The sequence below is a fragment of the Watersipora subatra genome, chromosome 1, assembly GCF_963576615.1.
Source record: "Watersipora subatra chromosome 1, tzWatSuba1.1, whole genome shotgun sequence".
Lineage (NCBI taxonomy): Eukaryota > Metazoa > Bryozoa > Gymnolaemata > Cheilostomatida > Watersiporidae > Watersipora > Watersipora subatra.
Genome location: NC_088708.1, coordinates 8,898,210 through 8,911,072, shown reverse-complemented (window position 1 = coordinate 8,911,072; position 12,863 = coordinate 8,898,210). Strand labels below are relative to the sequence as shown.

The 12,863-nt window shown below is 35.5% G+C and overlaps 1 protein-coding gene across 2 annotated transcripts; it reads left to right on the top strand.

Moving 5' to 3' along the window:
- The first annotated feature begins 266 nt into the window (after positions 1 to 266).
- Positions 267 to 12,837, top strand: LOC137401647 (nuclear transcription factor Y subunit alpha-like). Of its 2 annotated transcripts, none has more exons than XM_068088101.1 (8): positions 267 to 429; positions 1,652 to 1,766; positions 1,927 to 2,100; positions 5,876 to 5,989; positions 7,035 to 7,155; positions 9,291 to 9,433; positions 11,837 to 12,121; positions 12,458 to 12,837. In XM_068088101.1, exons 3-8 carry the CDS (start codon positions 1,963 to 1,965, stop codon positions 12,500 to 12,502), a joined length of 846 nt encoding a protein of 281 aa, XP_067944202.1. In that variant the 5' UTR covers positions 267 to 429; positions 1,652 to 1,766; positions 1,927 to 1,962; the 3' UTR covers positions 12,503 to 12,837. The 2 variants fall into 2 exon arrangements, with proteins under 2 accessions (XP_067944202.1, XP_067944210.1); XM_068088109.1 differs by lacking the exon at positions 267 to 429 and adding an exon at positions 454 to 559.
- Positions 12,838 to 12,863: the final 26 nt, after the last annotated feature.

Genomic DNA, 12,863 nt, shown 5'->3' with positions numbered 1-12,863 from the left:
ATCGCCTTAATGCCGAAAGGTAAACTCTAAAGGAAATGACCTCACTCTTTGAACTTTTTAGGCTATTTGTTAGTTATATTTACCTCCCTTTTAAAATTGTTTTCAAACATCATGGCACATTTTTATATTGTTTTTAATTAAATATTTTTTAATCAAAAATAGTGTTTTTCAAAAGATTTATGTTAATATTTACGTATTTTTGCATTGACTTTAACAACATCTTTTAATGATTGCTCGTAAACTACTGGTTTGTCCGCCAGAAGCCATTGGACAGTTGCGTCTCCAATGAAGAAGCCGCTATGCTCTATATACTGCAGCGATAGGCCGTCGGAAGGACCATTGAGAAATAAGAAGGAAAGGAATTTGTAGCCAATCACATAATTCAACTGGTTGGGGAAACACCAATTTTCATCCAACCATCTGACATATGTAAATATTTAGTATAGCTATATAATGTATTTAAAACGACTTTCAAATTACACATCGATACATATTAGAAAGAAACTATGTAGCGAACTAACTCGTTTAGACTAATAGTAGTCTACCGTACATCGATGAGGTAACGTATAAGCATTTCAGTTATTGTATCTTTTGTGCCATTGATGCTAGGGTAATAGAGTGCGTTTATAATGTATCACACTATTTAACGTTAACGGTAGCCTGTCGTATTTCGTGGCACTTTTATGTTCTTTTTGTATTTGATTTGCCAACGTAAAACGTCCTAAAGTTTTTGGGAAACGTCCAATGATTTAGGATGTACACAGTACTTTCAATTTTTTAAGCTTTCTATTCCATGCAGATAACACTACAACATCAGATTTTTAAAAACCAATCTACCTTTACCATTATTTTATACTGCTTCTGGTCAAAAAACATTCGAATACAGAGTACCATCACAATGGAACAATCTTCCAAGAGACTTACGCAAAACTTCTGCATTCACTTGTTTCAAAGTTGATGTTAAAGGCCATTTGTTAAGTCTAGATTAATCCAAACCTACTATTCGAGCATGCCATTTCCTGTGGGCCCAGCACCTCGACTAGCTGCAGTGCTACTGCGCATGCGGGCCTCATCATGCCTTAACAAGTAGGAACTAAGCTTTCATTTATTTTTAACTTAATCAATATTATAACCATATCTTCGTTTTGCTTAATATTATATAAATTTATACTAATTGATGAAATAAAATACACACACACATGCTGTTGTAACACACCCAAAATATTGAAACTAAGTTTACCATAACAAAATATATCTACATAGCCTAGACATTAACCGTTTGAAATATTTGTAATATTAATAATTTGTAATATTATCATTTGTAACAGCCGTTTGCAATGAAAGACAATCTACTTTATTCTGTGACATCACACGAAATGAACCCGTTTACCATATCTTTCCAAATGTTTTACCATTTCTTCCAATGCTTACCATTGTGAAAAGATGATTTTAGCCTCTTATTATTATGTGGAGGACAAAAAATAAGCTAGCATTTGAAAATACACAAAGATAATAAATGAGCCCGCAAATTTTCAGAGCATCATGTGTAATTGTGGCTGAGCTGCCAGAACATTCTAATTAACATAAGCATACTACTACTATTGTGTTAAATAATTCGGACTTTATATTCAATGATTTTTGATTTTTGTAGATAAATGAGAAAGCTGAGTATTGTTTAACCAGTACTTTACCGAAGTTGAAAGGATAGTGCTGTTACATCTGTTAACCAGAAGATTGAGATAGACAGCGTAGACATACATTATAAGGTACGTACTTTGCATCACTACAATCATAGGGCCTTCAGTTGGAATAGACATTTCAGGCTCAACAAATTAAACCTCCAAATAAAGCAATTGCATTAATTTTGGAGCCATGACAGTCTGTAGACATCTTGTTGCATTCCTAGCTATGCTGTTTTTGTTTTAGACTCGAGTGGGGTGCTGGTGGCATTGAACAGTAAAAATGACAGAGATGGCCGACTTTCAGACAGCTACTTCTGTCTCTGCTGGCGTCGCCACAACAGCGGCTGAGACAGCCACTGAGCTACAGTCAGTTGCCCAGCCAGTCATAGTTCAGACTGGAGCGACTCCACAGGCACAGGTAAGCCTCTGTTCATTCTTCTGCCTAATCCTAGTTGCCGAACCACACAGAGCCCGTATGGCTTCATCTGGTCGTGTTTAACTCCTCAAGTTTGAAAGTTTTAGCATGAACGATAAATCAATCTCATTATCCTTAATGCCAGGAGAAATGTGTAAACTTGAACACAAAAGTGCTTTTGACCTATTCAAACAGTCGCAAAAGATTTTTAAAAATATGTTAGAGCCCTACTACTGCTAACTTGAACTCAGCTGTAAGTTTATTGTATCTGTTTGGAACTAAGTATTATGTCCAGAAACATGTTTGCTTAGCATTCATCATATTTAGTATGCACTATATAGAAGTAACACACTTATAAGGTTTACCGTATAAAAAGTTACAGCCCTGTAGATGCTTTTTCCTATCATTAGATTTAAATTAGTTTGCTTATTCCTTAGCCAATTATTTATTTCTAACTCGCGTTGGAACATTTCATTGGTTACTTGAATTGGCATTTGTCCATATGTAATCTTTTCTGTGATGCGCAATAAGGAAGGAAAATCGGCCAATCAAACTGCATGACAATGTATGTAATAGGTATTTACTTCCTTGTTGCATCATGCAGCCACTTACAGCTTATATCTTTTAGCAGGCTTATATCTTATAAATATATATATAATATATATCTTATATCTTTTAAATCAGACTTAGCACGGAAAGGTTACTGCTGATTTTGTGGGTTAAGCGCGCATTATGAAAAATATTTTTTAATTTTTAGCGTTATTATAAGAAATCATCATTTGGAAAAATGCTTCAACAACAAAACAACAGTAATGATATTTAGACCTGTTCTACATGCTTACTATGATACAGTCTTTTTATTAAGGTTATATCTGATCATCAGACTTAGAGAGATAATTGTGTGATCCAATGTTTTATAATTGTTAATATTGTCTGTAAAAAGATGTTAACCTATTTTTCTGCAAACCCACCAATAGAAACTTGAAAAACCTTCTAGTCAAAAAGGATTTTCAAGTTTCTTTAAAAAAAATTGTTGGTCAGGATTGCGTTACACTATAAATTCATGCATACAATATTTTTGTGTTATAAAAACAACTCTTACAGATTACAATTGGTATAATAGGACTGATTTGAAGAGAAACTAAAATTAAATTAATAATAATTGTACCACATTAGCAAATTAATTTACATCTGTTTAGACGTTTATCATTTGATCCTTGGTAGTTGTGGTTGCATACAACAACCACTGCATACAATTATTAGTAGTAATATCTCGTGAAGCCGTTGCTGAGCAGGTTTATAAACTCAATTTGTTTCTTCTTGTGATAGCTGTGAAAGTCAGTCAGTCTTAGCTCATCAGTCTTATTGTGGCAATGATATATATCGGCCTATATCCTCAAATAATCTTATTGTTATTCAACTAAAATTGTAAAAACCTTTTTGGCCTTTTTGCAGTCTTAGCTTAACTTCATGTGACAATCATTAATAAATTTTAATGAGACTCTGTGGTGGTTAGCGCTTGTGAGTCGTCGCTTGACGAATGGTTTGCCCTTGGTCAGACATTGTTTATACATTTTATTATGCTAATACAGTCAAACATGGATAACTCGAACTTCAAGGGACCGAGCAAAAGTGTTCGAATTATCAGAGCATTCAAGTTATCAGAGCACTGTCACAAGTCCATATATTTACTTATTTATTAGTAGATACATGTACATATACAAACTATAATATAAATCAAAAGCACAAATGGCTTGTTTCAAATTAAATGCTTCTAATGTAAAGTTTAAAACGTTTTCATGAAAAAGTATAGAGATTTTTCTATCACTTGGGATTGGTTTGTTGTTTGAGGTGATGTTATTGCCAGGACGTTTTTCAGATTGACATTGGCAAAACTTGATCGTTGTTGAAATGCTCAAAAGAAAAGACATTTTTTTCTTTTGGGGTTTTACCCACCATCAATTTTGCCGTTTTTTCTTGAAGTTTATGCAGATTACCTTACTTTACCTGGGATTCGTTAAGAGCAACACTCCGAGGCAGTTCAATTAGAAGTTTTACGAGGTTTTACGGTACATTCTATATCACTCACGCTTTTTTAATAGATACTTATTGAATGTACACACGTATTCTGTGTTTAGGTCAAACGATGAATAGTTTTTTGTAGCTCAGACAACGTATACGTTTAATTACAACATTTTTTAAGACGTTTTAAACATTCAACATTCCGACGTTGATTCAACACGGAATCAACGTCGGAAAACTATTCATCACGGGCTAGCCGAGTCACGCACTCAAGGATTTTCGCCACGCACATACAAAACAACATGCGATTTTTGTTTTGTATGTGCGTGGCGAAAATTCTTGCGCGCGTGACCCGGCTAGCCCGTGCTATTCATCGTATCGCTGTATAAATCAAATTTCACCAAACTTTTAGAAAAGTCGTTGACAAAAATATTTTGCCGATGGTGGTAATAACGACGCTTATGAATTACAAAAAGATGAAGTTTACCTCTATGGCTTTGAATAAAGTGATTTTCTAAAGCGAAAACAACCGTTTCGGTAGCTGTTGGGCAAAAAAACAGTTCGAATTAACAGTGTTGAATTCGAGTTATCTATAGCAATTTATCATTACGTGGGAACGGACCAAAGGAAATGTTCGAATTAACCATTTTTTCGAGCTATCCGTGGACGAGTTATCCATGTTTGACTGTATTTGCATTTAGTAATGGAAAGTAGCTTTAGGTTAAGTAGTAGTTTAGTATGATATGATAACTCCTTATCAATCACTGGCATGCGCAACCAGCTTTATGTTTAGAAAATCTGATTTTTCATGTGCATCTGTTTATCGATACTCTAAGTATTACGAAGTTAAACTTTTCAAATATTATATATAAATGACTCCAATTTGTTGGTCATTAAACATTAGCTTGAAATGGTTGGACTATTAGCCAATCTCAGCTCAAGTAGTAAACTAATAACAACATGCTGTATGAAAATCATTAGCCTAAAATATTACAACTCGACAGTTTCAGTGCGATCATTTTCTGGTGGTTCGTCTCAAATGTCGGGATTTGTTTAGAAATTATCGAAGTTAGAATCAATCATCGCCTACACCCCATTTATACCGAATACGCATGCGCGTTATGCTGCATCTTGCTTCATGCATAGATTAATAGAGCTACATGGATGAAGCTATGAAATGCGCTTGTAATTGTAACATTACCATCAAAATATTTTTGTGATTTATTATGCATGTATAAAGTTTTGCGAATAATACATGCATTTTGATTGGTAATGGTATACGTTACCAATTTGATATAGTCGAGCGAAATCTTGGTGGCTTCCTGTAATCTTTCTTTTAGGGAAAAGGAAATTAACCTGTTTACTGTATCTCCATGTTAACTAAAGAAAAGACTCTGTTGTTGGTTTTGCTAATTCTAAGCATTACAAAAATTAGTTATGACGCGTCTTGTCTCAGCAATACCAATGCCACCATGAGTAATCATATATTGATCTTTTTATAGAAGTAATGTTCTCTTATTTCTAAAAGTTTTGTTCTCTTATTTAAAGAAGTTATGTTCTCTTATTTATAGAAGTTATGCTCTTAGCGTTCTTTATAGTTGTGGGTGTTTAAGACCTGTAACTCAAGTTTAGGTGGTAAACAACATTAAACTGGGTGTAAACATCTATTAATTTTTATTCGTACCATTGCCGGTATTTGTTATTTTCTTCCCCCCATTTTTCACCACCTTAGTTAAACTGATCATCTACGCTTCAGGTCTTCCAGCTAGCTCAAGGTGGTCAAGTTATTCAGCAATCGACAACTGCTTCTACCCCGCAGTTCATGACTGTACAGACAACAACACAGGCCAACCAGCCACAGTACCAGCAGGTATGTTCTGTTCTATTTAGGGAATTGGGTTGAGCTTGTGAACAGCTTATGCCCCGTGATAATGACAGAGTTAGCTTCATAAAATCGGTGTTATGCTTGTTCGTGACAAGCTATTTTACTCAGCGTGTCTAGTAAAGAGCGTCTGGATAGCAAGTACTTTTTACTGAACTATCAATATCAACCCACCGAATTTAAATCTTCGAATATGTGAAAATTTTGGTGGAATTTTTTTTCAACATTTTTTTTTCCTTATGCAAATAAAGGTGGCATCGTGTCCCAACAGTAAAAAATTAGCTCATAGTCTTTGCAGATTGATGTTTAGTGGAAGATGCCTGGTTTCTCAAAAGTTTAGCTCATAATTGATATTTAGATGTAATTGATCTCTGAATCTCATTGTCAGTATACAAACATACTCAGACAGTTCGCTCGTCGGGAAAAGTTCAACCCTTGACCTACATAGGCAGAGAGTGTAGGCCGATATCTCTTTAATAATAAAGGCATGTGATCCTACAAATTAACTTAAATGTATTGTGGTTGCGAGTACTATGTAGTGTTTACTGAACTACAGAGTCTGCTATTCTATGGCTGTTTTTAAGTGGTGGCAATTAGTTTCACTAATGTGATGTCTATTTATCGTGTAGCAAAGATCTGTGTAGATTGCACAGAAGTTAAGAGCAGAGCTTGAGTGTTTAAAATTGATTGGTTTACAGCTTGTGTTTTTGTGCAATTTTGTCTTGTATAAATATATATTAATATCTTTCCTATCTACCAAATGTTGTTCAGCGGCTATACGGCTGGTTTAGTGTAATGCTGATTGCTTGCTATCACGCACGCTTACTTGAGGCCAAAATGCCTAATTATAATGCATAACTTTAAATTGTTTCGTCACCTTAATTAGTCATAAAAAATGATCTTTTTTGAGCACACTGCATTTTCTACTGGCCTTCAATCTGCCCGATGATTTTTTGCTGACATCCTTGTTCTAGTGGCGCGGGTTGTGTTTATAGTTTACTCTTATGTAGTAACTAGTGGGAATGATTTGCAGGTGCAGGTGATAAATGGACACACACAAGTAGCCACACAACAGAATGCTGTTGTTGTTCAGCCTGGCTCTGCAGAAAATCAAATTGTATATCAACCAGATGGTTCAGCTCAAATACAGACAGGTATTGTAGTTGTCCCATCTTTAGATTCTTGTGATCGAGCAGATGACTCCGTGATGTGCTCAAATATGCCCTCATAACAAAAAGGCATGTTTTAATCGTTAAGGGTGCCATTATTTGTTGCTATGCGTGAAGGCGTGTTATTACTACCATTGGTTCTAGCGATAAGTAGAATAATCTTCTCAGGTAGTAGGTGAAGACTAGCTTAGAAGAGGTTGTTGCAGACTCGCAACAGAAAATGCAGATTTATAGGCTAGCGTTTAACCATTCGCATCACAACGATATGACAATACCTCTTTTTAGTGATTCATACTATATTACTTTTGTTTTGCATGGTTACTTTAGTGTTTTGCGTAGTCAAGTTTTTTACATGTATTGTTGTTTACGTAGTTTTATATAATTCATTCATTTTAATAGGTACTGTTTGTAATTGTCTGATGTATTTATTGTTAAACATTTAGGCTGTACATCAGATTAAATAGAAAAAAATGTATTCTTTGCTCCAACCTACGATGGCCTTGGCATGACAAGTGCATACGGGAATCGAATAACTTCGATCGAATAATAAGTTAAGGTTTGATTGTAAGAGTTTTATATGATAGAGGGCAATGTTGAATACAACTTATCAGGGTAATTGATAATGATTTCTTAATTTGTATTAAACAAAGCCGTTGTCTGACACAGGGTTTAGGTTAGCAACTGCAGCTGTGAGAAGAGAGCTGCTCCTTATTATATCATTTATATGAAATTCCTCATTTGTGTGTTTAATCACGTTGGCAATGACAATGCCGAAAATCAGTTTAACCAATTAGAATTAAAATCAATATATTTGGTATTCTTTCTTACCTGCTTATTTATAGGTCACACCACTTATTTATAAGTCACACAACTTATTTATAGGTCACACAACTTTTCTGAAAACTTTTAAACATTTTTGTTTGTGAAATTTTGTAGATTTACAAAAAGAAATATGTTTTTAGTGAAACTTTATGTCAATAACACTGAGCGCTGGGAAACATTGAGGTCTTATCGTTAACAGCACCGTCAAACCCCTGCTTGTGGCCAGTTCAATATACAAATTCTCTTACATATGATGTGAAAGTTAAAGTAATTTACTGTGTTTGAAATTCCTTGAAACATTGCAGTTTAGTAAGTGAAAGTAAAATGGTTGGTAAAAATTTAAAATAAAACACAAAAGATACATATATGAAAAGGTTGAGTTAAACATATCCTCACGTTTGTTAGACGGAGTTGTACCGTATATCTCTATCACTCTACTTCTGCGTGTATGCATTGTCGTTTATTAGATGGAGTTGTGCCATATATCTCTATCACTCTACCTCTGCGTGTATACATTGTCATTTATTAGACGGAGTTATGCCGTATATCTCTATCACTCTACTTCTGCGTGTATACATTGTCATTTATTAGATGGAGTTGTGCCGTATATCACCCTACCTCTGCGCATATGCATTGTCATGTATTAGACGGAGTTGTGCCGTATATCACCCTACCTCTGCACATATGCATTGTCAAGCCTATGCTTCTTTACTCTAAGGCAGAGGAACAATAAAAACCTTTTTTATTGATTACTACCGTACTACCTTGGTTTCACCAGCATTGTACTTTTTTCCATGGTTTTATGTAACTACCCTGTGGTGTTTATGAAGGAGTTATTGGAGATTTTTGGGCTATAATGCAAATTAAATGAGTTAGGGCGTAATATTCTGAGGGCGTAATATTCTGGGAGTTCCGATATAATCTGATCGGTTACTAACTGGTACGAATGGTAAAGTTGGTAGGAATACATGTTGTAGCACGACTGTGCTGAAACCTGAGCTTACCCAATTTTATAGAGCAAGACCCAATTTTTAAAAAGTAAAACATTATAGGAAGAGTTTTCTTTGAATTATTACATATACGTAACATGCATGTGTAGAAGGATGCTAGGGATGAGCAAATGTTGGAGAAAGGAAACCAAGTGATAATCAAGAAGATTTTCAAATATCTATACTGAAAGTTGGCTCAGTCCGTCTAACCAAACATTGAGCATATCTTGATCACTTTTTGTAAAAAATGTGCATTACTTCCTTTTAATTATTTAGTATAATGGGAGTTTGATTACTGTTTATTCACAGGTGGTGGCAGTGTGATATCATTACCAGCTTCCTTCACCTCGCAACTCTTTGGTGGTGGAGGTGGAAATACGCCTGTCATGGTCGTCGTAGCTCCCCAAGTGACTACTTCAACTCCGTCTAAGCGTGTGATCGGCGGAGTGCAGGTAGGCTATAGCATACGCAGCCATAATCAGTAAAGCCGGTTTCCTCGCGTATATATTCAGATGTTATTTCGGGCACATCTCGGTAGCAGCCTTATCCAAGATATACATACAGCTCTATGACTGTGTGTTAAGTGCATTTGTAAGATTTTTATGAAATAAGTCAGTAATATAGAAAGTAATTGCTTTTAATGTTCATTAAATTGTTGATAATGGTTATCATCAGTTTGAGCATCTTCAAATCACTATTGAGACTCGTGTTCATTTATTCCCCCCCCCCATGAGTTTTTTAATTCTCATTTCGTTAATAATTTCTAGGAAAATAGCTTCGTGAAGCTTGTTTATTAAATGGTAATCAAAAGGCTGCCTAGCTGTGAGACTGATCATAGCTAGGATTAACGACCTCGATAAGGTATCTCCGGATTGATGTCTCATGACTCAAGTCTTTAATGAAAATATATTACAAGTTCAATATCGATCTAGCATCATCTTATTGCCAACTCGCTATGAAGGTTAATAGAAAAGTGATTAAACGTGGATGTACAGGTGTGTAGCAGCCGGTCTGTTGACATGCTAACTCTGGAATTCTCTGAGCCATGGGTAATTCTCGCAACTTCCAATAAAGTAATTTCTAAAAAGGTTGCTGCAAATCTAAAACATTGTGTGATTAAATTTTGCAATAAGTGAAAAAAATTATTATTCAGAAGATTGAGTGCTATACATTTGGTGAATGCACACTAACAGTCCAAATTCTATTGGTTGTCAGGCAGCCTGCAGGGTTTCATACATGTACTTTTCAGTTTGGGTCAATTATTCTGGGTAATTATTGTCCTCAGCCAGTTGCAAATAACTGTTTTGAGCTGACAACTCTTCACATATCCTTTCTACGTGGTGTTCTAATTTCAGTTCATTTGTTTGCTGCTTGCTTGAATGCGTAAGCACGTTTAGGAGGCAGGAAACCAAGGTTGTTACTATTGAAAATGAATTGCTTCAGTTGAAGTGACTAGATATTGTTAACAGTAAAACCTGAAAATTTTTGTGTCATAATATGGTAATTTTGTTGATCGATAGAAAATGATTTTTGTTATTTCCACCACGATTTTAAAGGTCTCTCTTTATTTAATATACTCAAATTTTTAGCAGATCGTAGTATTTCATGACCACAAAATCTTGTGGTGCTAAAAAGAAATTGTTTCTTGCAAACATTTTTGCGCAAGTCACTGCAAGCTTAGAGTTTATTTTGGTTTTGGCAACTCAAAGTCGAAATCAAAGTGACATTATTGATTGCAATAATGTACGTTGTTCTGTTGTCGACGGTCATTTGTGTTCTGGAGCTAGGCTCTCCTGTACATGCGTTGTCACATTGCTTTAGTTTATAAAAGATGGAGAGTACAACTCGTTTTTATCCCTAGTTCCCTGGTCTTCTAGCATTAGATGAAATACGGTCAAATCTCCAACTAGGATCACATCTACCTACAAATCTTTTGTAAGAGAGCATAAACTTAGAAGAAATATTTGATTTCACATCCAACGTAATTTTAAATATGCGACGTGCGTCATTTTTTGAAACACTGCAATTTTGTAAGCATCAAAAAGTTGGTAGAAATGAAATAGAAACATAAAAACAATAAAGATAATATAATTTGAGTTAAACTAGGTATAGCGTAAGTTAGAATGAGCTACATAGCATTTTGTATATTCGTCTGTTTGTATATTCGTCGTTGTATATGTGCAGCTATAGCGATTTTCAATTCTTGGAATAAAGAATCCGTAAAGCAGAAGATTTGATTTCGAAACCTCCCATTCAACAGGCGATAAACTAACCCATTGAGCTAGGCGCAAGATGCAATTAATTCATTGGGTGATACGAGTCATTATCTGGGTTAAAATACGCATAGCGCTCCGTGTTACTGCGTAACGTCACTAAAGCTTGTTCTCACGGTTCTCAATAGTAAGTTTAGTAGTCTTACTAGCTTACCCAAATTAGCCTTTGGCAATGTGCCAGGCTAATGGGAAGCAGCAGGCAACTACATGTACATTACCTGCCACTGTTTATAAGCAGTTTTTTAATACCCGTGCAATGTCGGGCATTCGGCTAGTTGTCTCTAAAGTAGCAATAAAAACTTTGTTTTACTGATTATTATGGTTTGACATACAAATTCAGTATCAGAATCATGAATTTCATGTGCCAAGATACCTAGATGTTTGGGATTTCAATTTATCAAGGCAGTTCCAATTTTATACAAAAATGTCCAGTGTAAAAACTATGTTATAAGAATATGCAAGATGTGATGTTTGCGTGGTACAATCATATAATGAATGCCGTTCACAAAACTCCAACTGTGTAACTTGTTCATGTTTCACTTGTCCATGTTTTCAAGTGTCTCTCAATTTGATGTTTTCTAGCAAGATGTAGCCACGGATGATCCTCCTCTCTACGTAAATGCCAAGCAATATCACAGAATACTAAAGAGGCGTCAGGCGAGACAAAAGCTTGAAGCCCAAGGAAAAGTAGTGAAAGAGAGGAAAGGATACCTACATGAGTCACGACATAAACACGCCACAAATCGAAATCGAGGAGACGGTGGACGTTTTATGTCCAAGGCTAAAAAAGAGGCAGCAGCCACTGCTGCAGCTACGGATACCCCTGGAAAAACTACAACAGCTGCCATCAACGGAGCTGCTCAAATGGTAAGCTAGTCAGTTACACCGATAGTTGATTATCCAGTCTCCCATATAGTTGGTCTCAATTTTGGCACATGAACAGATGCGCCCAGATGAGTTGTTGTGGAAGGCATGTATCGTAGCTATAATTGTCTGGCTTTCTCTCACGCCCCTTCAACACTGAACATCATCTCAGAGTGTTGCCCGGGTTGAATCGTCAACTAAATGGGCAGCAGATAAATGTAAGATTCGTGAACTGTATGCATTTTAAGTGCTATGAACTGTGCCACTCAATACCATGCGTCAAGCACCACTTTGTTGTAGCTTACTTTGGTTCAGTGTTGTCTGTCCTTTCTTTTACAGGGTGACGGTACTGACATGCATGTAACATCTGCAATAATGCAATAAATCTATGGAGCAAATACAATGCAATCTCATCAGGGAAGGTATCGTTGACCAGCGTTTATAACCAGCCCCAATTGAACGCAATCTATTTTTTCAATTTTGCTATTTAAAATTTTTTGTTGCGCTAGCGGCTTCCTCCCTCTATTATAATACATGAAACTCTATCATGTATATTTCACTAAATTGTATTTGTCAAAGCAGTTTTTAGACATGATTTAAACCGAGTACCTCGTTTTTCATGAGGCTCTTCCTTAGAGCTCAAAAGGTCATTCACTGTACTCTCTACTGTTGTTACTGTACATACACATATATATATATATATATACCCTCGAAATGAGTCAGCAGCAATGGACTTCTTTATTTA